Source organism: Gigantopelta aegis, chromosome 15, assembly GCF_016097555.1.
Source record: "Gigantopelta aegis isolate Gae_Host chromosome 15, Gae_host_genome, whole genome shotgun sequence".
Lineage (NCBI taxonomy): Eukaryota > Metazoa > Mollusca > Gastropoda > Neomphalida > Peltospiridae > Gigantopelta > Gigantopelta aegis.
The window spans coordinates 24,831,990-24,858,902 of record NC_054713.1 but is presented as its reverse complement, the minus strand read 5'-3'; the positions used below and the strand labels follow the sequence as shown (position 1 = coordinate 24,858,902).

Sequence of the window (26,913 nt, the reverse complement as noted above, 5' to 3'; positions counted from 1 at the left end):
ACAGTTAGAACCGATGGTGCCTACTTCGTTACAGACAACCTCATCGGAGACAATTAGAACTGATGGTGCCTACTTCCGTTACAGACAACCTCATCGGAGACAATTAGAACTGATGGTGCCTACTTCGTTAGAGACAACCTCATCGGAGACAATTAGAACTGATGATGCCTACTTCGTTAGAGACAACCTCATCGGAGACAATTAGAACTGACGGTGCCTACTTCGTTAGAGACAACCTCATCGGAGACAATTAGAACCGATGGTGCCTACTTCGTTAGAGACAACCTCATCGGAGACAATTAGAACCGATGGTGCCTACTTCGTTACAGACAACCTCATCGGAGACAATTAGAACTGACGGTGCTTAATTCGTTACAGACAACCTCATTGGAAAAAAAAAAGAACTGATGGTGCCTACTTCCGTTACAGACAACCTCATCGGAGACAATTAGAACTGATGGTGCCTAATTCCTTACAGACAACCTCATCGGAGACAATTAGAACTGATGGTGCCTAATTCCTTACAGACAACCTCATCAGAGACAATTAGAACTAATGATGCCTACTTCGTTACAGACAAACTCATCGGAGACAATTAGGACTGATGGTGCCTAATTCCTTACAGACAACCTCATCGGAGATAATTAGAACTGATGATGCCTAATTCGTTACAGACAACCTCATCGGAGACAATTAGAAGTTTGGCATTAATGTAAGACGATGATGACTATAGTTTCCATACCTTCGCACACACTCTTTATTCCTACAGCACTAATTCGAAAGGGGTGTTATATTACTGATTACACTAATCACTTGTTCATTAACTACATGTCTGTAATTTTGTCCATATATGCATTGTGATGATAAGTAAAGTCACAATCAAATTTACGGTTCTTATAACCAATCGAAATGGTTATTTGATACGGCTCATCATTAACTTATTTCTTCCAAACAGACATATTTGAGACTTTTAAGAATGTATCCTTTTGATATTTGTTGAAGCTCTGATTAAACGTCCAGTAAAAATTACTTCATCAACATCAGAGCTCGCGATAAGGTAATGAACCTGCGTGATTTTCATTAGAAACAAGCTGCTCTTTAATTAGTAGTTTTATATAAATTAAACGAGTCTCTTGATTTATTACTCAGGGGGTTAGCTAAATTTGGATGTTTACAAAAGCGAGCAGGATAATTTAAGCACTCGATATAGGATGTACAACATGACCTGCTGTTATTTATTTTAAATAGCAGGTCAAACGAAACATGTCCTTCTAAGACAAAACACAGCCTGCTGGAAATAAGACAGGGTTTGTGATAATGTAGTGTGTGAAACACTGGTGCGTCTGAGGTGTATTTGAGAGCATTGTGCAATTAAAATATAACGGAACCACGAGCTCTATAACAGATGAGGGGCGGGGCGTAGCCCAGTGGTAAAGCGCTCGCTTGATGCGCGGTCGGTCCGGGATCGATCCCCGTCGGTGGGTCCATTGGGTTATTTCTTGTTCCAACCAGTGCACCACGACTGGTGTATCAAATGCCGTGGTATGTGCTATCCTGTCTGTGGGATGGTGCATATAAAAGATCCCTTGCTACTAATGAAAAAAATGTAGCAGGTTTCCTTGCTATGACTCTTAATAAAATCAATCTGCTCTAGTGGTGTCGTTAAACAAAACAAACTGTAGAAGATGAGATAAACGAACATACATCTCTTTAGGTGGACAAAAATTAACTCCTTTTTGCATGCCGCTATTTCGAGCCGTTTAAATTATTTCAGAAATTGTTAGTTTCGAAATTGTATAGAACATTTTGATGGTGGGTGGATTTAAATATTTTTAAATAGTGTCGTTTGTGGCGAGGACGTTGATGTTATATTGTTAGATTTAAAATTTCAGAATGTCCAGTTAATAGTCAAACACCTTTAGTCCTAGCTGCCTTCGTTTGTCTTATAAATACCCAAGGGCGGTACGTAACCCAGTGGTAAAGCGCTTTCCCGATGCGTGGTCAGTCTAGGATCGATTCTCGCCAGTGGGCCCATTTCTCGTTCCAGCCAGTGCACCACGACTGGCCGTAGTAGGGGCTATCCTGTCTGTGAGATGGTGCGCATAAAACACTCCTTGCTACTAGTGGGACAATGTAGAGGGTTTCCTCTCTAAGACTATACGTCAAAATTACAAAATATTTGACATCAAATAGCAGATGATTAACAATTCAATGTGCTCTAGTGGTGTCGTTAAACAAAACAAACTTTTATAAACACCCATCACATTCTACATACGCAGAACTGAACTAATAATGGAATAGTTTTAACTTATATAAAATATGAAATAAAAACTTTGACAGTAATTAGCTTTTATTATATTATTTATATGCATGTCATTGTGAACGCCATGCCTAGTTTTAAATTTAGCACCATCATCGCTAAATTCTCTCAGAAATGTGTATAATGTTGAGATCTCCTAAAGTATATAACATGGTGCGTCTACGAATATCAAATAAACTAATGCATCAAACTGTTCATTTATGGTACATTTTGTTCATTTGCAAGACTATTTCTTTGCCAACAACGCTGCAGTCATTTGGTAGGATACTTAGTGTACTGAGTGTACATACGGTTACCGTGTCTCAGACGCAGATGTATGGTGGAATGTTAGGCGTGGCTCGGGTCACGCAAATCGTCACAGCAGTACAGGTATTTTGACAGTATCCCTCGCTTCGACTTATTTCACACAATTGTATCGTCATGTACATAAATTGGCAAGCTTCTTGTTTTTATAGCGTACTACATTCCTTGTTTCCAAAAGCGATTGAAGTAAAGTTTTTTTTTTTTAACAACACCACAAGAGCAAATTGATTCATTAATCATCGCCAATTGGATGTCAAACATTTGATAATTCTGACATATCTTATATTATAGTCTCAGAAAAGAAACCCGCTACATTTTTCCATAGTAGCATGACATCATTTATATGCATCAGCCCATAGGAAGGATAGCACATACCACGGTCTTTAATATACCAGTCGTGGTATGCTGGTTGGAACGAGAAATAGCCTAGTGGGCCCACCGACGGGGATCGATCCTAAACCAACCGAGCATATAGGCGAACACTTTACCACAGTACTACGTCCCGCCTGCGATTGAGATACTGGATAATTAGGTGATAATTCGGAGTACCTGCCTTCTGAGGCGGCAAACACTATTCACCACTCCCCCCATTTCCTCTATGTAACAATGTGTTATGCGTAATACGTTTACTAGCCGTGAAATATAAAGAAAATCGTAAACAACAAATATATGAAGCCAACAAAACGGATACATTAAACAACTTAGAGCCGCAGGTATTAAAATAGGCATACTACATGTAGATAAAATGTCAACAAAATAGAAAGGTACACAAAACAACAAAAGTCAAACTGACTTACCATTCAAAGTTTGAAATGAATTAATCCACGCATCTATGAGTGTAACTATATGTATTTTGTAGAGAAGTAGCAAAAGGTAATTTTATAACGCAACTACTATAAACAAAACACATCTACCTTGAAGTAAATTCTTAGTTTAAATCTGATAAGAACGCAATATCTTTCTGCCATATCCATTTGGCTGCCAAAGCTTTCTGCGAGAGAAAACCAATCCAAATCGTGCATGATTCCAACAGAGTCACGTGGCTGCTTTCAACGTAGTCTGATCAATAAGCGCCCACCGTGTGGACCTAATTACACAGTTCCTCTCTATAGTTTGTAATATATTTGTCATGTGAAGAAATCGGAGACAGACTTTCTCTTCACTTATAACCGCAACTTTGGCGTGTCGATTGGCCACAGGGACGAAGTGGACGGGATGAAGTGCGGCTAATGTTTTAACACAGGCTGTCTTGGCAGTCTCAATATTGGCCAAACTCAAGCTACAATACTGTGGCGAGGGAAACGCCACGCGAACACGGCTCTTATCAATATAGGTTCGCTTTCAGATACATTTTGAGAGTAGGATTATCAGTAGTAATCGATTACCATAGATAGAAGTAAAAACGTACGCAAACAAAACGTACGCACGTTTTAGTCAACGCGTATCCTTATTGTGGTCAAAGCGTACTCATGTTTATATTATATATTCAATGTGTTTCTTGTCATCCTAATGTTTGTAATTAATCGAAACCGAATTTGGTTTCCCCAAAATTTCGATACCGAGCTGCGAACCCTGTACCTACCATCCTTATGTCCGATGGCTTCACCACGACACCATAGAGGCCTGTCCTGTCGGAACAATACATGACCCATACTAGGGCCGACAATTTCAAGAAAGTCCATGAGCCGTAACTCTGTCAAAAATCAGCAAAATCCCTATCTGCAACTCTAAATGATAAAACTGCATATAGAATGTCATCTCAATATCTTCAGGCATTGCGAAAAAAAACCTCTTGAAAACTATATGTGGGACAGACAGACAGACAGACAGAACAAAAACCTATAGTATCCTCCTCTTGAACCTCTAGGCAACTATGAGTACGTTTCGGTTTCGGTTCGTGTTGATCAAAACTTGTTAAAAATGAATTGTACATTTATGTTTAAGAGTTCTAGCATAATACAAATAGGGTACCTTATGATTGTTACGTACAAGTTGCTACGTTTCCACATGGGTACGTTGTGATTAATAATCGGTACGTTTTGACAAATGTGTACGTTTTGCTTGGTTACGTTTCCGCCTTATATCAATTTGCACTGTGCTTCACTTGGCTGTGTGTGGCAATGCGCGAACTGTTTAAACGTGCCAGTTTGTTTTTCCAGAGATTGGTTTCAAACAAGCAGTACAGTAAGTGAACTCATGGGAAATCTCTTCCACTTGCACCTGAACAAGTCGGATAAATCGGACAGCCTCCAGTGCAGTGCAACACGTTTCTATGTGACACGATGTCTTGCCGGTTGAACAAAAAAAATAACACAATGAAAAGTTAAAGGGTTTTTTTACGACACCGCCAGAGCACATTGATTTATTAATCATCGGCTACTGGATGTCAAACATAGTCTTATAGAGGAAACCCGCTACATTCTCCCATACAAGCAAGGGATATGTTATATGCACCATCGTAAGAACAATATTGCATATATCACGGTCTTTGATAATATACCAGTCGTGAAACAAGAAATAGACCAACATTGACGGGGATGGTGCGCACTGTAAACCTGGTCAATTCGCCCTAATTTGATTGTGTTAATAAATATGTTTTATTCATTGAGTTTTCCTGACGATTGATATTAGAGTTCACTCATAATTGCAGGTGCAACGTTGTGTTTTGATTTTCTACAGGTGTCAGCATTCTACGGTCGTCAAAATACCACGTTACACCTGCAATAACAAGTCCTTCTACCTATGTCACAGATAGAGGTTTGTCTAATACGCGGAATAAACGTTTAAAAAGCATTAAAAAGTTGTGTAGATTTATTATAACTGTAAACAAAGCTGCTATCAGGTCAGGTAACTAGTTTAGCATGCTCATGTACCACTGGGGTTTCGAACACGCCCATCTCGAGTCCGGTCTCTGATAGGATCGGGGTCCCGACTCGGGACAGGATAGCTGATAGCAGCGAGTTAACGATTTCCAGCTATTCTCTAACATTATCCAAATATGCAGTTTCGAATTCACCATCCCCCAAAACCTCAGCATTGATAATTTTGAGATATAGTCTTAAGAGAGGAAACTCGCTACATTTGTTTCCATTTGTAGCAAGGGATCTTTTATGCACCGTCGTCCCACTGTCAGGACGTCATGGTCATGAGGTTCAACGTGCACGTCCAGAACAAGCTGTTGTAGCGCACGCTGTCATGGGCGCACATGGTGTCGACGTACGCGGGCTTCTACGTACAGGAAAGGAAATAGTGGGAGGAAGGAGATATCGCTCGTGCTGGCACGTGCAAGTGAGCACAGGCATTCCGACCGGGAGAGGATGGGGGAGGGAGGGTGTGTGGCTGAGGCAGGTACTGTTTTAAGTGTATATTTTGGGCAGAATTTTCTGCCTTAGTTTTGAGGGAAAGAGACACAAGAAAGAAAGAAAGAAAGAAAGAAAGAAATGTTTTATTTAACGACGCACTCAACACATTTTATTTACGGTTATATGGCGTCGGACATATGGTTAAGGACCACTCAGGTATTGACAGAGGAAACCCGCTGTCACCACTTCATGGGCTACTCTTTTCGATTAGCAGCAAGGGATCTTTTATATGCACCATCCCACAGACAGGATAGTACATACCATGACCTTTGATATACCAGTCATGGCGCACTGGCTGGGACAAGAAATAGCCCAATGGGCCCACCGACAGGGATCGATCCTACATCGACCGCGCATCGAGCGAGCGTTGTACCACTGGGCTAGATCTCGCCCCCGAAAGAGACACAAAGACAGACAGACAGACTGACACCTAATTATCAATAATCATTTATGTTCCTCCTGTGTTTATATTATACATGTACATATGTATTGTTCAAATGTCATCAACTGATGGTTCTGAGCGTAATCAAGCTCTGTTCTGGTTTACGAGTCTGACCTTTTACAATACTTCTGACTCGTATATATAATTAATATGGATAGATTATTGATATTTAGTTATAAATCCACATAAGCAATTTGAGGTATAAAACATAAGGCGACGCAAGAACGAACACCGTACCCAACGTGGTGTAACTGTCAAATTGCACAGTGGGTCTTCTGCATTACTCTATTGGTGTATTCAGAATAACACATGTTTACAGTTGTAGTCAAACGTTTTATGAACAGAACAAAAGGACTTACAAACTATAATAAATATATTTTTTTAGGGGGCGAGTCGACTTAATTTTAGGGTGAAATGTCACGGATTCCTTCGTCTGTGATGATTCAGTAGTGTGATGCCTTCCTGACTCCCCCTTCGTCTGTGATGATTCAGTAGTGTGATGCCTTCCTGTCTCCCCCTTCGTCTGTGATGACCCAGTAGTGTGATGCCTTCCTGTCTTTCCCTTCGTCTGTGATGATTCAGTAGTGTGATGCCTTCCTGTCTCCCCCTTCGTCTGTGATGATTCAGTAGTGTGATGCCTTCCTGTCTCCCCCTTCGTCTGTGATGATTCAGTAGTGTGAAGCCTTCCTGTCTCCCCCTTCGTCTGTGATGATTCAGTAGTGTGATGCCTTCCTGTCTTTCCCTTCGTCTGTGATGATTCAGTAGTGTGATGCCTTCCTGTCTCCCCCTTCGTCTGTGATGATTCAGTAGTGTGATGCCTTCCTGTCTCCCCCTTCGTCTGTGATGATTCAGTAGTGTGAAGCCTTCCTGTCTCCCCCTTCGTCTGTGATGATTCAGTAGTGTGATGCCTTCCTGTCTCCCCCTTCGTCTGTGATGATTCAGTAGTGTGATGCCTTCCTGTCTTTCCCTTCGTCTGTGATGATTCAGTAGTGTGATGCCTTCCTGTCTCCCCCTTCGTCTGTGATGATTCAGTAGTGTGATGCCTTCCTGTCTCCCCCTTCGTCTGTGATGATTCAGTAGTGTGATGCCTTCCTGTCTTTCCCTTCGTCTGTGATGATTCAATAGTGTGATGCCTTCCTGTCTCCCCCTTCATCTGTGATGATTCAGTAGTGTGATACCTTCCTGTATGTCCCTTCGTCTGTGATGATTCAGTAGTGTGATGCCTTCCTGTCTCCCCCTTCGTCTGTGATGATTCAGTAGTGTGATGCCTTCCTGTCTCCCCCTTCGTCTGTGATGATCCAGTAGTGTGATGCCTTTCTGTCTCCACCTTCGTCTGTGATGATTCAGTAGTGTGATGCCTTCCTGTCTCCCCCTTCGTCTGCGATGATTCATTAGTGTGATGCCTTCCTGTCTCCCCCTTCGTCTGTGACGATTCAGTAGTGTGATGCCTTCCTGTCTCCCCCTTCGTCTGTGACGATTCAGTAGTGTGATGCCTTCCTGTCTCCCCCTTCGTCTGTGATGATTCAGTAGTGTGATGCCTTCCTGTCTTTCCCTTCGTCTGTGATGATTCAGTAGTGTGATGCCTTCCTGTCTCCCCCTTCGTCTGTGATGATTCAGTAGTGTGATGCCTTCCTGTCTCCCCCTTCGTCTGTGATGATTCAGTAGTGTGATGCCTTCCTGTCTTTCCCTTCGTCTGTGATGATTCAGTAGTGTGATACCTTCCTGTATGTCCCTTCGTCTGTGATGATTCATTAGTGTGATGCCTTCCTGTCTCCCCCTTCATCTGTGATGATTCAGTAGTGTGATGCCTTCCTGTCTCCCCCTTCATCTGTGATGATTCAGTAGTGTGATACCTTCCTGTATGTCCCTTCGTCTGTGATGATTCATTAGTGTGATGCCTTCCTGTCTCCCCTTCGTCTGTGATGATTCAGTAGTGTGATGCCTTCCTGTCTCCCCCTTCGTCTGTGATGATTCAGTAGTGTGATGCCTTCCTGTCTCCCCCTTCGTCTGTGATGATCCAGTAGTGTGATGCCTTTCTGTCTCCACCTTCATCTGTGATGATTCAGTAGTGTGATGCCTTCCTGTCTCCCCCTTCGTCTGTGATGATTCATTAGTGTGATGCCTTCCTGTCTCCCCCTTCGTCTGTGACGATTCAGTAGTGTGATGCCTTCCTGTCTCCCCCTTCGATTGTGATGATTCAGTAGTGTGATGCCTTCCTGTCAACCCCCTATCGTACGATTGGCGCAATACTGCTCCGAGATCAATTAATTATTTGTTGTACCCTCTACAATTTTAGTTACCAGTCTTATGTCATGACAACTTTCCATAAAGCAATGTTTGGAACTAACAAGCTGTCACCAATACCAGACCCGTGCAGCTTAGCTACTATTACTTATGTAATGTATTATCTAGTGTCGAATACCGTTGTGTTTGTCGTTCTAGTGCGTCATTTCCCACCAAAGTCGTACATACGAACACACATATATATTATTAATAAAAAGACGTTTAGGTTACTACAAACATTCGAACGATCATAAACACATTGAATAAAGAAATATTGATGGTCTAAACAAAACAGTTTATTTAAAGTGTATGTTAGTCATTAGAAAGGCCTTGTATAACAGAAACATCTTATAATGGTAGCAAACTCAGGGCAGTCCGTTAAACAACAACAACAACAATAACAACAACTTACAGGCGCAGACCTTAGTTTCAGCCCGTAGCAACGGACACTTAAGTTTAGTTAATCAACAACCTGCAAAACTGTTTTGGATAAAGTTAACACAGAGAGAAGCTATAGTATGTGATGTTTAAACAGGGAAATACCGTCTAAATATACCTAGAGTTTGTCTCGATAACCATTGCTCCTCAGACGAACGTGCGTTTTTAGAATGATGAAAAATATATTTGGTTAATTACAAAAACCTCGATGATCAGAACTATTTCAGGTGTACGAAAATTAATATTCTAAATAATAAAAGGTGAGTACTTCTAATTTAAATTATCGTGAACGGATTTAATACTGAAAAATACGTCGTAGTGTTTATAAACTAAGGTCTGTCATTTTGCGTCTGATATTTCAGATGCATCTTTGATCAACACAGGCAGGTTCATTGTAACTTGTTACCACATGTACAACAAATAATTTTACAGCTGTTTTATATGGACGAAATACATTAACTGATCTCAATAATTTTTAAAACGGGATCGGAAACGCTGACAACCTACTTGAGCTCACAATTGCATCATCACCAAAATCGGCTTAGAACTGAAGTCGGTTGATCAGTATTATTTTAATCTATGTTGCTTTTAGTATTTTTAGTAAAAGTGACATTGACCTTCAACGCAAAGAACTTTGTTGAAGACATCATAATCTTGTTCCTATATGTGAACTTTCATGAAAATCGGATTAGAATAGTCGCTATAGCAGTAACGTCGTATTTCTATTTTCAGTAACAGTGACTTTGACCTTTGACGCTGAGGGGCGAAACGCGAAGTGGTTCAATATATCATGATTCTATTCCTATATATGAAGCTTCATGAAAATCGGATGAGAAATAAAGTCGTTAGAATGGTGACGTCGCCATGACACGCTACATGTATAATTTATGTGTATGTATGTATGTATGTATGTATGTATGTATTTTATACGCACATACCCTAGTTTTAACTCGTAAAAATTGACACTAAGTTTAGTTGATCTACAAATCTGCAACACATTTAGATACAGTTACACTAGAGTGAAAGAAGAGCCTGTGACGTTAAAACCGGAAAATATCCGCAAAAATAAACTAGAACTCTAAATCAATAACCATTACTTCTCAGACGCAAAATATGAAAAATACATTTTGTGGTATTGGAAACAACAGGATGACCAGAAACACTTCGGTTCTACGGAAATGGATAATTTAAACAATAACATATAAGTAATGTTTGATTTCAGTGATCCTAAACGGCTCTAATAGTGAGAAATATGACATATAATGAAATATAATGTTAAATTTTGTTTTGTTGAACGACACCATTAGAGCACATTGATTTATTAATCATCGGCCATTGGATTTCAAACATTTGGTAATTTGTTCATTAGTAAAAAGGGGTATTATGTATGCACCACCCGGCAGACAGGATAGCACATACCAAGACCTTTGATATACCAGTTGTAGTGTGTGTGTGTGTGTGTGTGTGTGTGTGTGTGTGTGTGTGTGTGTGTGCGTGTGTACTGAATTTGTTAACCTGAATTCAGAAGTTGGGGAGCGCTCATCCTATAAATGAAAACGTAAATGTAGTTTGTTCTGACTGATCCCATTCCCTTTTAAAAGCAGATTTTTTTTTTTATCTGTATTTCTTGTTCTTTTTTTTCTAATTTGTTATGGTTTGCTTTTTGGTTTTATTATTGGAAGATTGGAAGGGTAATCCTCTGGTTTTCAGTTCATTTATTTTCTCTGCAAAACTAACTTCAGACATTAGAAACAGTTTTTTCTATGAATAAAAAGCAACATTATATTTCGTCGAAATATTTCGTCTTTGATTACAAAAGCCATGTTTATTATAACGCACGTACAACTAGCACACAACACAACACAACACAATACAATTGAATACAATACAAATAAATACTATTTTTTATTACGTTTGTATCTTCCCATTGGTAAATGCAAGGGTAAACGTTGCCAAGAAAAACAAAAACATACAGAAACTAGTTATACCTACAACAGATGAAACAGGATGGTAACATTATTGCAGTCAGAAAGTCTAGCCACCCGTTAAAATTTACAATGTAAATGCATTATATTCAATTTGACCAGATCCCAGTCGAGGCACGGGATTTTTAATACAGATACCGACTCCAAACCCTGGGTGAGTGCTCCGCAAGGCTCAATGGGTAGGTGTAAACCACTTACACCGACCAGTGATCCATAACTGGTTCAACAAAGGCCATGGTTTATGCTATCCTGCCTGTGGGAAGCGCAAATAAAAGATCCCTTGCTACTAATCGGAAAGAGTAGGTAATGTAGTGGCGACAACGGGTTTCCTCTCAAAATCTGTGTGGTCGTTAACCATATATCTGACGCCATATAACCGTAACTAAAATGTGTTGAGTGCGTCGTTAAATAAAACATTTCTTTCTTTCTTTCAATTTGACAAAGTACCCCGCCCCCCCCCCCCCCCCCCCCCCACACACACACACACTCGCCACATATTTGCATTCGATTCGTAATACAATATTGATTTATTTTTAAATTACGAATCAAATGCAGGTATGTGTGTGTGGGTGTACTTTGTCAAATTGATATAATTCTTTTGACAGTGATTCATGAGTGCATGTCATCACAGCTGTACCTATTCCAATGAATTCTGTTCTGTGCTAGTTTTGATTTAGTGAACTAGTTTGGGAGTGGCAGTCCTCAATGTGCAAGACTGATGAAATATCCAGTAAAGGAGATTTTCTCGGGCCTCGGGAGTGGCTGTCCTTCAACAGATCAGACGAGGCACTAGTTAGAGAATAATGGAATCAACTACTATTTTGCCAAAAATTTGTCATTTTTCAATCACGGCTATAGAAAGGAAATCTGGTTACTGGTTACCCCTACGGCATAGCAAAACCGGATAATTTACACGCACACACACACACACACACACACACGCGCGCGCGCGCACACACACACACACACGCACGCACACGCACAAACAAACACACACACTAAACGACACTGCAGAATTGACGTATGCATTCATAATCATACAAAAACCCGCTTAATAGAGCAACTTTACATTGAAAGATGTCCAGCGTTCAGAAAACAACATATTGGCATGTACTCGGTTATTTTAATTATATTATTTTTGATATTATATGATAAAGAGATTATTACTCTTCTGTGTTTCGGTATCGTCAATGTCATATATTAGGAATAAAAATAGTTTGTTACACACCCGTTGGTGAGAACATCATTCGTTATTTTTGATAGCACATACTTGTTAACACATACGTACGATAACATTTTACAGACATACGACTGGCTGCTCCTAGGTGATAACCAGGTCACCAATGCCATACCATCCAATGAAATGAAAAAAAAACCGCTGTCGAATCGTTCACTCCGTGATGCAAAAGTTAACTTGAAATTGACTTGTCTGTGACGCACAGGTTAACTATAAGAGAAAGGGCCGTAAATAGGTTTTTTTTGGGGGAAAAAAACATTTAAATTTATTTAAATTTTATTTTTCATAATATGTAAGAAATATAATACAACATTCGTGTCCGTTAGATACCATTTGTCTTACAACTCGTTTAAAAACGTATCCATCTTGCTTTCGCTCGTCAGATACCTTTCAAAACAACAAAACAGCCACTCATATAGCAGTGTCTGCACTTAACTTTTTTTTTAGTTGCCATCCGGGCAAGTGGTGACAGCACTTTCACTTGCCCGGTTCTATTTTCACTTGCCCGAATAATATTTTCTAAACAAACAACAATATTGCAACAGATTATAAGAGAAAACGTTGAGCACTGGTATAACCGACACAACCCCTTCCTCCCCCCACCCCATCTCAATGAAATAATAATAATTAAAAAAAAAAAAACCTAAAATATAATGTTCAGTGGATACGATCAATGACGTGTACACATAACCAGGGCTGAATCTTGTCGACATGAATTTGTGCCCAATTTTACATGCCACTTAACTTACCTTACACCTATTCTTATATTGGGCATATGTTTATATGTAAAAACAGACCTACACTTTTTCATGGTGCAAAGTAGGCTATATAGCTGTACTTACTTTAACTATTATTCGTGTATGTGCAGTGCGGATTTATAAGGGGGAAAAGGGGGTAATTGCCCCGGGCCCCCCTGCCAGAGGGGACCCCAGACTAAGGACTTCCTTTATAAAAAATGTAATAATTATAAAATTAGGTTTTTTTAAATTTGTCATGCAATTTAATTGCTATGCTGAGGGGCCCCCGTACCCGAAGCGCCCCGGGCCCCCCAAGGTCTAAATCCGACCCTGTGTATGTGTCGCTATACATAATAGTACACGTACAGGTTGTGAATCACTGGTTCCCTATATTGTGAGATCGCATTATCTGTAACAATCCATAGAACACAATAATTACAATTATAGTCGACAAAATGGTAATGGTAATGATTTGCTAATGTCGTATTATTTTGGCAAGTTCTGGTTACAATGAACTTCTGAGCATGGTTTCAATACAATTTGACCCATGACACGCAAGAATTTCGCACATTTTGGTTTCCGTGCATGTACGGAAACTAAATTAAGGAAAGCGCACTCGTCTAGGACTCGTCACCCGTTGCTTGATTTTGTTTGCGCTAAGTTGTGGAAACAATTTATTTTAAGAACAAGATACAACGTCGACACCTGAATGGGGTGTTTTGGGTGTGTTTTTTTACCATATTTAAAGTTTCATGTGATTCAAGTTTAAAATGTGTACATGTGTGTGTTGATACATTGCTTTAAGCTGTATATCAGATGCATTACAAACTGTTAACACTATCAGCAGCTGGAAGTGATTTGGTCTCATGGAACCTTACCTCCACCTGCATGAGATTGTAATCATTTCCGGTTTAGTTTTATTGTAGTTGATAAATGTTTGGTAAAGCTGTCTTTCTTTCTGTCCTTTCGTTGCTCTCTTTCTGCATTTTTTTTTTTTTTTTTGCAGCTTCATTTTGTTTTGTTCTTGCCTTGATTTATGTCTTTTTAAAGCATTTTATTAAATGGCATTAATGTAGTAAATGTATAAATATATAATAATAATATTTATCATATAATATCTTACATTTTCAGTGCAATCAAAGTATGTGATATTTTTAAGATCACATACTTTAAGAATTTGATAACTTTGCAAATTAGATTTAAATTAATCGAGGTCACGGCACTAGGTTTATTGACATTTAAGCAAACGTACTTGCGTGACACTCCATAACTGACGTATGCATTCAGTCATCGAATAAAAACATTTCAATGGCAATTTGACACTGAAAGCTGACCAGCGTTCAGAAAGAAAAAAAACCCCATCAAACCCTAGTTTGTTTTGATGTAAGGACATCCAAAATGACGTCATTCGAGTTTGACGTCATTTCCATTCAAAAATACACCGCGCCACATATTCTTACGTTATTTGAATATCTAGTAATGGCGGACTGGAATTAAAGTTGCGTGCACAGTTTACTAAAACACGTTGTATTAAGCTTGAGATTATATGATAAAGAGACTATTACCCTCGTGTATTTCGGTATTGTCAATATCGTATATTAGGTATAAAAATAATGTATTATGCTCGCCAGAGGCTCGCATAGGCCTAATACAATTTTTATTCCTAATATATGATATTGACGATACCGAAAAACACTGGTAATAAGCTCACTTTTTATTATCCACATGGTTCAACATAACCGGGTTAATAATAATCATACGAAGCACACGTAAAATAAGTGTAATGACGTAATTTTAGGAAGCGACGTTATGACATGACGTTGCTTCCCCAGTCCTAGCCCAGACTGTGCATGTGAAAATTATGACGTCATTTCGTCGTCTCCTTCTAGTTGTGGTTAAAACATTTTGAGACTGCCCTTGGGCCTTGTTATTCATTAAAAATTACAACAATAATATGAATAATTAAGAAATTATTACACTCGCGTGTGTGTCGTACTAATTTTATGAAACTCGTTTCAGGATTTATATATTACCCTCGCTCTTGCACGGGCAATACAAAATTCCTGATACTCGTTTTGTAAAACCAGTACGACACACAAGCTCGTATAATAATCTCTATATAATATATTTGAAAACAGCGGAAGAAATACTGTTGCTTTTAACCTGTTAGACGTCTACATAATGTTCTTTTGCTTTTCGATTTAGAATGTTTACAGAGTATCAGAATTCTGTAAAATGCATATCATATAATTGTTATTAACAATATACAGGATAATGGAGCAAAGAGAAATAATAAACAGAAGCAACAACAACAAAATCTAAACTAGCTTTTACGTGCTAAGTGTGTTTATAAAGTTTCGTAAACTTCATTTGACTTATCTACCTGCGTATAAACTTTACTAATGTCCGCGCGTGTATGAGGTCGACTTAGTAGGTATAAGCTAGTTTTAATTCAAAGTAAGTAAAGTAACATGAAAACAAATCTGCCTGTGATCTTTACCTTTGGTAGACTTATTTCCAAATCACTAGCTATGTCCATTCCACCTTAATGTGGTATTTAAACTTGATGATGACATGTTCATGGAATTTTTTCATCTAATTTACCGCGGTCAAGACAAATCAATAAAACCTTAAAAATCTTGAATCAGTAGTCCTTTATCCGCGGCCGCGTAAATTCAGCATTTTAAAATCTTCTCTTATAGTTAATGCCCTTCTACAAACTAATCTAAATTTGCATACTCTGTGAACCCGAATCTAAACAATGTATGTTCGTATGGTAATGGATATATTCATTCGAGTCTATTTAAGGGGAGTAAGAGCGGCGGAGTCTTGTTCCCTGTAGGTTCAACAATTGCTTTACTTTGCTAATGCACTGCAGTAGAGATATGTCGTGTCGCTCTTAGAACTGCCCGGGTGTTCCAAACTGTATGCAACCTAACAAAGTGCAAACATATGATTATTCGGTTCATCATCATGCCAGCTTTAGACAGCATCCACTCAACTAGATGCGCTCGGCTAGAAGACATGCCATGTATTGTTTGACTTGGCTGACTCGCGACAATCAGGCTAACACTGGTTTAATCGGCTTATTATTTTTTTTTTTATTTTCATATTATAGTTATTCTCGTGCTTATATCTAGTTTTAGGTTCAAGTACGCTGTCATGGGCACACGTCTGAGCTATCTGGGCATTGTCCAGAACACTGCACACAACATAGTCCTGAAAGATCACTGAACACACAACTGAATCTGGAGAGATCACTTAACACAACAGAACCTAGAGAGATCACCAAACACAAAACAGAGCCAGGCGAGTGCACTGAACACAACAGAACCCGGAGAGATCATTGAACACACAACAGAACACGGAGATATCACCAAACACACAACAGAACCAGGAGAGATTTCCAAACAGAACAGAACCCGGAGAGATCACGGAACACACAACAGAACCAGGAGAGATCTCCAAACAAAACAAAACCCGGATAGATCATTGAACACACAACAAAACCTGGAGAGATTACCAAACACAACAAAACCTGGAGAGATCACCAAACACAACAGAACCAGGAGAATGCATTGAACACGCAGTAGAACCTGGAGAGATCACTGGGCACACAGTAGAACCTGGAGAGATCACTGAACACAACAGAACCTAGAGAGATCACGAAACACAACAGAACCTGGGGAGATCACTGAATACACAACAGGACCTTGAGATATCACCAAACACACAACAGAACCCGGAGAGTACACCCATCACACAACAGAACCCGGAGAGTACACCCATCACACAACAGAACCCGGATAGTACACCCATCACACAGCAGAACCCGGATAGTACACCCATCACACAACAGAACCCGGATAGTACACCCATCACACAGCAGAACCCGGAGAGTACACCCATCACACAGCTGAACCCAGGGAGTACACCCATCACACAACAGAACCCGGATAGTACACCCATCACACAACAGAACCCGGAGAGTACACCCATCACACAACAGAACCCGGAGAGTACACCCATCACACAGCAGAACCCGGATAGTACACCCATCACACAGCAGAACTCAGGGAGTACACCCATCACACAACAGAACCCGGAGAGTACACCCATCACACAGCAGAACCCGGATAGTACACCCATCACACAACAGAACCCGGATAGTACACCCATCACACAGCAGAACCCGGATAGTACACCCATCACACAGCTGAACCCAGGGAGTACACCCATCACACAGCAGAACCCGGATAGTACACCCATCACACAGCAGAACCCGGATAGTACACCCATCACACAACAGAACCCGGATAGTACACCCATCACACAGCAGAACCCGGATAGTACACCCATCACACAGCTGAACCCAGGGAGTACACCCATCACACAACAGAACCCGGATAGTACACCCATCACACAACAGAACCCGGATAGTACACCCATCACACAGCAGAACCCGGATAGTACACCCATCACACAACAGAACCCGGATAGTACACCCATCACACAACAGAACCCGGAGAGTACACCCATCACACAGCAGAACCCGGATAGTACACCCATCACACAACAGAACCCGGAGAGTACACCCATCACACAGCAGAACCCGGATAGTACACCCATCACACAGCAGAACCCGGATAGTACACCCATCACACAACAGAACCCGGATAGTACACCCATCACACAGCAGAACCCGGATAGTACACCCATCACACAACATAACCCGGATAGTACACCCATCACACAACAGAACCCGGAGAGTACACCCATCACACAACAGAACCCGGATAGTACACCCATCACACAGCAGAACCCGGATAGTACACCCATCACACATCAGAACCCGGATAGTACACCCATCACACAACAGAACCCGGATAGTACACCCATCACACAGCTGAACCCAGGGAGTACACCCATCACACAGCAGAACCCGGATAGTACACCCATCACACAACAGAACCCGGATAGTACACCCATCACACAGCAGAACCCGGATAGTACACCCATCACACAGCAGAACCCGGATAGTACACCCATCACACAACAGAACCCGGATAGTACACCCATCACACAGCAGAACCCGGAGAGTACACCCATCACACAGCAGAACACGGATAGTACACCCATCACACAACAGAACCCGGATAGTACACCCATCACACAACAGAACCCGGAGAGTACACCCATCACACAACAGAACCCGGAGAGTACACCCATCACACAGCAGAACCCGGATAGTACACCCATCACACAGCAGAACCCGGAGAATACACCCATCACACATCAGAACCCGGATAGTACACCCATCACACAGCAGAACCCGGATAGTACACCCATCACACAGCAGAACCCGGATAGTACACCCATCACACATCAGAACCCGGATAGTACACCCATCACACAACAGAACCCGGATAGTACACCCATCACACAGCTGAACCCAGGGAGTACACCCATCACACAGCAGAACCCGGATAGTACACCCATCACACAGCAGAACCCGGATAGTACACCCATCACACAGCAGAACCCGGATAGTACACCCATCACACAGCAGAACCCGGAGAGTACACCCATCACACAGCAGAACCCGGATAGTACACCCATCACACAGCAGAACCCGGAGAGTACACCCATCACACAGCAGAACCCGGATAGAGACCCCGGATAGTACACCCATCACACAACAGAACCCGGAGAGTACACCCATCACACAACAGAACCCGGATAGTACACCCATCACACAGCAGAACCCGGATAGTACACCCATCACACAGCAGAACCCGGATAGTACACCCATCACACAACAGAACCCGGATAGTACACCCATCACACAGCAGAACCCGGAGAGTACACCCATCACACAGCAGAACACGGATAGTACACCCATCACACAACAGAACCCGGATAGTACACCCATCACACAACAGAACCCGGAGAGTACACCCATCACACAACAGAACCCGGAGAGTACACCCATCACACAGCAGAACCCGGATAGTACACCCATCACACAGCAGAACCCGGAGAATACACCCATCACACATCAGAACCCGGATAGTACACCCATCACACAGCAGAACCCGGATAGTACACCCATCACACAGCAGAACCCGGATAGTACACCCATCACACATCAGAACCCGGATAGTACACCCATCACACAACAGAACCCGGATAGTACACCCATCACACAGCTGAACCCAGGGAGTACACCCATCACACAGCAGAACCCGGATAGTACACCCATCACACAGCAGAACCCGGATAGTACACCCATCACACAGCAGAACCCGGATAGTACACCCATCACACAGCAGAACCCGGAGAGTACACCCATCACACAGCAGAACCCGGATAGTACACCCATCACACAGCAGAACCCGGAGAGTACACCCATCACACAGCAGAACCCGGATAGTACACCCATCACACAACAGAACCCGGATAGTACACCCATCACACAACAGAACCCGGAGAGTACACCCATCACACAACAGAACCCGGAGAGTACACCCATCACACAGCAGAACCCGGATAGTACACCCATCACACAGCAGAACCCGGAGAGTACACCCATCACACATCAGAACCCGGATAGTACACCCATCACACAGCAGAACCCGGATAGTACACCCATCACACAGCAGAACCCGGAGAGTACACCCATCACACAACAGAACCCGGAGAGTACATCCATCACACAACAGAACCCAGGGAGTACACCCATCACACAACAGAACCCGGAGAGTACACCCATCACACAGCAGAACCCGGATAGTACACCCATCACACAACAGAACCCGGATAGTACACCCATCACACAGCAGAACCCGGAGAGTACACCCATCATACATCTGAACCCAGGGAGTACACCCATCACACAACAGAACCCGGAGAGTACACCCATCACACAGCTGAACCCAGGGAGTACACCCATCACACAGCATAACCCGGATAGTACACCCATCACACAACAGAACCCGGATAGTACACCCATCACACAACAGAACCCGGATAGTACACCCATCACACAACAGAACCCGGAGAGTACACCCATCACACAGCTGAACCCAGGGAGTACACCCATCACACAGCTGAACCCAGGGAGTACACCCATCACACAGCTGAACCCAGGGACTACACCCATCACACAACAGAACCCGGAGAGTACACCCATCACACAGAACAGAACCCGGAGAGTACACCAATCACACAGAACAGAACCCGGAAAGTACACCCATCACACAACAGAAGCTGTTTACTCAATAGAACCTGGAGAGAATCCTGCATACTCAACAAGTGGACATGGTATAGTGTTCACTACTTCTGGATTTGATATTCAGTGCACACCCTCATTGGAATTGTAAACCCTATATCCTTTGAATGAGCTTCACTTGAACCCGGTACGTGTATATCCCAAACCAATAAGACTCTAAAGATAGTTTCTTCATTAACGATGGCAGTTTCAGTTTACTTAACTAGTCTGGTTTGTCTGATGCACTAGCTGATAAACCAGACATTCTTGAAACTAGTACACTCTAAGGCAGCAGAACCTGGAACTGTCTGCATGGCGAAAAGAACACGGAAAGAACACTGCACACAACACGACATCAGCTTTTCTGATGATTCATCAGGGACGAATACCTTCCTCCAAAAAAAGAAGGTTTCTTATGGACAAGTCATCTGATTCTGATACACCATCATCAAACAACGAACATGGAGCACTACCACCAAATACGGTCACACACAATCAGGGGTGGGTCAAAGAAAACAAGGCTTTCACGAGTCAGAGTAGTTTTTTCACATTATTATTTGTTCATTTGGTGATTTTATTTATCATATTATTAACAAAAGTAAAATCAAGTAACCAGTGATTTTATTAATACGTACTTCTATTTGTTTCCTTTTGAATGTTTGCTTCTAAATGTTTTCTATTTACAAGCTTTCTCATGTTTTAATAAATATGTGATTTGTAAAACTGAAATGTTTTAGAAGTTATGGTTCTTTCAGAATAAAGATTCGAATTTTAACTTAATATACTTTTGGTCGTACATGACGCATTTAATTAAATCATGAATAATTGTCGTAACTACAACTATTTAAGCAAATAACTAAAACACCTAATATTCTATAAATACCACATATATACAAAGAAATCGTAAATATGTTCAGCTTTCATTATCATTAAAACAAATTCGACATTTTAACTACTGATCAAGAAAAACAGTTTTCCTTCATTATCTCGGCTTTTTAAACATGAATGTTGATGCACTTACGTCCTTCTGGCCGTCACGTATGTATGTATATGTGTGTATATGTATATGTATGTGTATATGTATATGTATATGTATATGTGTACATATGTACATTTGCTGTTGGTACGTTCGGTGCACCTCGAACTTTGACATGGAAGCTCCTGGTTGCTGGCAAAGTGAAAGTGAGAGAGCCATTCATTGATCAAGTGAATTACTATACTGCCGAGGGCGATAACGTTTATTGTCAGAGGGCTAGAAAAGTCGCAAAGCCTTTCTCTTTCTCGTTTGATTAATAGCCATATATAGGATTTGACATTGTTATTACTCAGAATCTCTCCGACTGAATAAATATATTTAGAAACAATGTGTACAGAGTTTTGAATTGCATTTTTCTATTTCAATTTATCATGTGTCTGTAATCTCTAAAATATGTAATATGGTGAAATGTTCGCAGAGAGTTACTTGAAAAATTAAGCAAAGACAGGACTTCTATTTGACGACATTGATTTAGCGGATTTGAGTTACACGAGCAAACGGTAACACGCTTGAAGTAAAGTTTTGCAGTTTGAATTAAACACTTCAAAGATGGGCAATATTTGGTTAACACTGATCTTAGAAATTCCCTTTATTTCATTCCATCGATTCTGACAATAAATCCTTAAGAATCGCAGAACATGATTCGTTACTATCGATTAATCGACACCAGATTTGCATATACTAATGAAGATCCATACGTTCCGAGTGCGACGATAAGCGCACGCTGGTACGAGTATGCACACGCAAGCACTTCGAATTTACAATTAATTGATGTGGTAAACTATTTTAAACGATCTGTTCATAATTTTAATTTGATTGTTATTTAGGATGTATGTTTCATTTGACAGCATCGGTATGCCATGTCCTTTTATACTTGTGGGAAAGACAGGATGGCACATACCACTGTCTTTGATAGAGCAGCCGTGCCGTTCTGTATTACATGGAAATGTAGTGTTCACAGAGAGACAAATGCTTCTTACAATCTGTCTCACCTCAACTGAACACTCGTCCACAGAGGTACCGTTACCTAACCGACCAATCGTCGTGTAACAAACTCTCACACATCTTTGACACACTACTTATATAACCAATCAACAGGTTGATGTCAAATATCTTATACTCATCACAGACAGCCCATTACCACCATTACTAATCACCTGTCGATCATTATCAGACATTAATTAACCGTCCATGGGAAACCGCAGTTAGTTTTGCACCAGTATAATCGCACGTTGTTTAGCAGATAGTTCGTTATACAGCGTGGCTTATTACCAACGTGCAGCGCTCGACATGGCGTTGCCTATCTGCCTAATGTAACTTGTACATCAGATGCATCATTAGTTACCCATCAAAAGGAAATGGAAATCATTTCGTTTAATGGCACATTATAATCTACAGGTGTTTAGTGTCTAGCATATGGCTATTTCGATTTTCAATCGAATCTACTAATAAAAACTAGTTACTTGACCACTGGTGAATGGGCACTTGGCAAAATAGTGAATGAGGGTTTGGCTTATTGGCTTATTCATCATCGCTATTGGATGTCAAACATATGGTCATTTTGACAAAGTCATAAAGAGGATGCAAGTAGCAAGTAGCAAGGGATGTTTTATATGCACCATCTCACAGACAGTATAGTACATATCACGGTGTTTGGTATACCAGTTGTGGTGCACTGGCTGGAACGAGAAATAGCCCAATGGGCCCATCGACGGGGATCGATACTAGACCGACCGTGCATCAGGCGCGCGCTTGACCACTGGGCTACGTCCCGCACTTAAATAGTGAATGATTCCATGAATCTCTAACCAGTGACTCTATCGGACTAAATCCTTCACTGGAGACTTCATCTCTCTTGCATCGCCACAAAGAGGACTGCCACTAAGTACAGCTCGGATGACATGCACTCATGAACCACTGTCATAACAGTGGTAATACCGTAAGTGTTAGCGAGAGTCGAGCATATCCTGCCCCGCCGGTGGCACCCGCCATGAGTGCTGCCACCACAGCTGTCAAGTCTGTCACTCCATCTAAAACGATGAAAGTGTGCAAGAGTTTCACCAATTTTCCTTTCTTCTTTTATTTAATTTTTTAAAAATCGATTCCGATGATATTTATAAGACTAAAGCTGTATGTTTGCCCCATGGTGTAAATTATCTACATTTAATGCTGCAAACCGTAATATTCTTTTAAAAAATGGCAACGATGCCAAAAGCTATGGCTTCGAATCCCGACTTAGACATTGCAACGTAGTGTTAAAAATTATTAATTTGTATTCATGTAAAGAAAATCTAATTTTGCTTGGATCCAAGCAATTTGCACGAGAATGTCATCTGCCGTTTTCATATGCAGTTCTGGTTATACAAGTACACCTGAATATAAAAAGTACGGGATTAGGCAAATAAAACGACGACTACGATGAATGGTTGTCAGTTTAATTAGACTCGGCACCTACTTCTCAAAGGTGGTTAAAGGGACATTCCTGAGTTTGCTGCACTTTTTAAGATGTTATCGACTAACAAAGACTTTTTAACGATTGTAATTACATATCAAATATGTTTTTTTTTGTATAAAATATTAGTGGCTGTATATTAAACGTCTTTCTGATCGTTCTAATATTTGTACTAGGTTAAATTTCATTTTATTTCCAAAAATATAATTGTTTCGTACGTACGAAATTATTTGAAGACAAACTCGAGATTGGGCTTCTTACAAATATTAAGTCGACCAGAAACGCATTGAATATACAGACAGTGATATTATAAACCACAAAATATATTTAATATATAAGTTTATCATTGAAATATTTTGTTAGTCGGAAACATCTTACAATGCTGCAAACTCAGGAATGTCTCTTTAAGATAATGTCATTAAATGTATATGTTAGTGACATGCGTCGGGACATAGCCCACTGTTAAAGCGCCCGCTTCATGCGAGGTCTGTCTGGGATCGATCCATTGGTCTATTTCCCATTCCAGCGAGTTCACCACGACTGGTATGTGCTATGTGTTTATGGTACATATACAGGATCCTTTGTCAACACATTCCTATGACTATTTACTACATATATGTTCGTTGTGTGAACACATTCCTATGAACAATTACCACTATATTCGTTGTGTGAACACATTCCTATGAACAATTACCACTATATTCGTTGTGTGAACACATTCCTATGAACATTTACTACTATATTCGTTGTGTGAACACATTCCTATGAACAATTACCACTATATTCGTTGTGTGAACACATTCCTATGAACATTTACCACTATATTCGTTGTGTGAACACATTGCTATGGACATTTACTACTACAGACGTTGTTTGAACACATTCCTATGAACAATTACCACTATATTCGTTGTGTGAACACATTCCTATGAACAATTACCACTATATTTGTGTGAACACATTCCTATGAACAATTACCACTATATTCGTTGGGTGAACACATTCCTATGCACAATTACCACTATATTCGTTGGGTGAACACATTCCTATGAACAATTACCACTATATTCGTTGGGTGAACACATTCCTATGAACATTTACCACTATATTTGTTGGGTGAACACATTCCTATGAACATTTACTACTACATTCGTTGGGTGAACACATTCCTACTATTATGACGGAATCATTTCGATTCCATCTAGAATTTGTTTTATAATTTTTTACGTGATACTGTCTTTTACTCTAAATTTTAATTTCTCTCTCTCTCTCTCTCTCTCTCTCTCTCTCTCTCTCTCTCTCTCTCTCTCTCTCTCTCTCTCTCTCTCTCTCTCTCTCTCTCGTCATTACTCCAGTAACATTCTGTATTAAATTCCCTCAAGTATGTTCAGTTCTAAGACATCACATTGTTCACATGCTTGGTGTTCGTCTGTTGAGATTTAAACGAGGGCCCACTAGAAGTCAAATAATATCCTCGCTCCAATTCACCATGGGTCATTCTAAATTAAAACCCATTGAGAATAACATGGACGTCCATCGAGTTGACAGTTAAAGTACTGTTACAACAAATAGCAGCCTGATTGCCTGCGAGGAAACGCTACAACAATGAGCGGTGCATACACTGAAAATCAGGCTCACTGACACAGTCCCGAGGCTGGTTGGAAGCGGGTTCGCACCGCACAACCAGATATAACCACAGGCGTTCGCGTCCTGGTCTGCGGTTATAGGTGTATGAATAGTACCAGTCGATGGAACACTGATGCGCGCAATGCTGTTTAGCCGTTGTTCATGTATAAAAAGAAAGGACAGGAAACGAAGATCGATCAGACACACACCCCACTCGCTAAAAACGACAAATATAAAACATCAAAAAATTACATTCACACAACAAGACTTATATCAGTCGATTCCTAGAATGATAATCTTTCTACCTATTTCATTGAATGGCATTCAGTGAATAATTTTCATGCCATATTCACCGAAAACTTTTGCTTTTTCGTCTACAAACACTTAAGCTGGACCCATCCGCATCACTATATCAGTGATGACGACTGGACCATACCCTAGTCTGATACTCTCTCGTTCAGACGGATCCGGCTTCTTAAGATCTGTATTTCAGCACAGCACTACACCTTCCACATCTAATGACCGTCACTCTAGGGGTTTCCTTTACGGGATGTAACTCATCTCGTCCCTACAAGCTGTGCACTTTAACGGCCTTAACGAGGCCACAAAAGTGGACATCATAATCGGACTTTAACCGTTTAGACCTGCGTTCAAAATTTTATGTCGAAATTAATTTATTTTGTAATATTACTAAATAGTCCGATCCTCACTTTTTTCTAGTGTTTATTTTTGGGCTGTCCTTCTAAAATGCTTCAAATTATATAAATATTCAGCCGAGCAGTCAATTCCTTTTTATTTGTGGTTTGTTAACTTTATTATATATTTTTTTTTAATTCTTCCACACACACACACCCTTCTGTCCCGGACCCAGTCACTGGCCAAGCCAGAGATAGTTCCGAGAAGTGACTTACTTAAAACTTAACTGAATATAGGCACGTTAATGTTATCCAATCCAATTGGTTTTCCGGATGTTTTTCCCCACACTGTTTGTGTATAGCTTTATCATGTTCTGTTACAGATCAAGTTTGATTTTTATGGTTATTTTACCCATTGTTGCCAAGTTATGGCCCATGAATTTAAGAGATGTTTGTTGAGTAGCTGAATGGACCTAATTTGATATAGAAAATAAGAAAATAAATTATCACACCATATAAACCAGGGTTTAGCTCAGTCGGTAGAACGCTCGCCTTGGTGGACACACGATGGTATATCAAAGGCCGTGGTATGTACTGTCTTGTTTGGAGAAAAATATCCGTTTCTATTAATTGAAAAATATAGTGGATTTGCTCTGATGACTGTCAGAAAGACCAAATGTTTGATAGCCATTAATAAATCAATGTGATTTAGTGGTGCCGTCAAATAAAATAAACTTTAAACTCTCTATAAAAACAAAAACATACATGACATCAGCATACCTGCTTA

General features: G+C 40.6%; 2 protein-coding genes across 2 annotated transcripts in view; one reads left to right on the top strand and one right to left on the bottom strand.

The window, feature by feature from the left end:
* Window positions 1–8,255, bottom strand: part of LOC121389728 (filaggrin-like) — a 94,791-nt gene extending 86,536 nt beyond the window's left edge. The window contains exon 1 of the mRNA XM_041521379.1: window positions 6,886–8,255. Coding sequence (XP_041377313.1) covers window positions 6,886–8,255 — 1,370 coding nt within the window. The remainder of the gene's footprint in view (window positions 1–6,885) is intronic.
* A 3,583-nt stretch (window positions 8,256–11,838) lies between these two features.
* LOC121389727 (leucine-rich repeat extensin-like protein 5) lies at window positions 11,839–26,520 on the top strand. The gene is made up of 6 exons (XM_041521378.1): window positions 11,839–11,925; window positions 17,117–17,516; window positions 17,848–17,876; window positions 18,317–18,789; window positions 19,121–19,569; window positions 26,510–26,520. Exons 1-6 carry the CDS (start codon window positions 11,839–11,841, stop codon window positions 26,518–26,520), a joined length of 1,449 nt encoding a protein of 482 aa, XP_041377312.1.
* Window positions 26,521–26,913: the final 393 nt, after the last annotated feature.

Coding starts and splice junctions, on each gene's coding strand:
- LOC121389727 (XM_041521378.1), top strand. CDS start 11,839: ATGTGCAAGACTGATGAAATATCCAGTAAAGGAGATTTTCTCGGGCCT. Junction 17,877..18,316: donor CACACAACAGAACCCGGAGA/GTACACCCATCA, acceptor ATCACACAACAG/AACCCGGAGAGTACACCCAT. Junction 18,790..19,120: donor CCGGATAGAGACCCCGGATA/GTACACCCATCA, acceptor GAACCCGGATAG/TACACCCATCACACAGCAGA.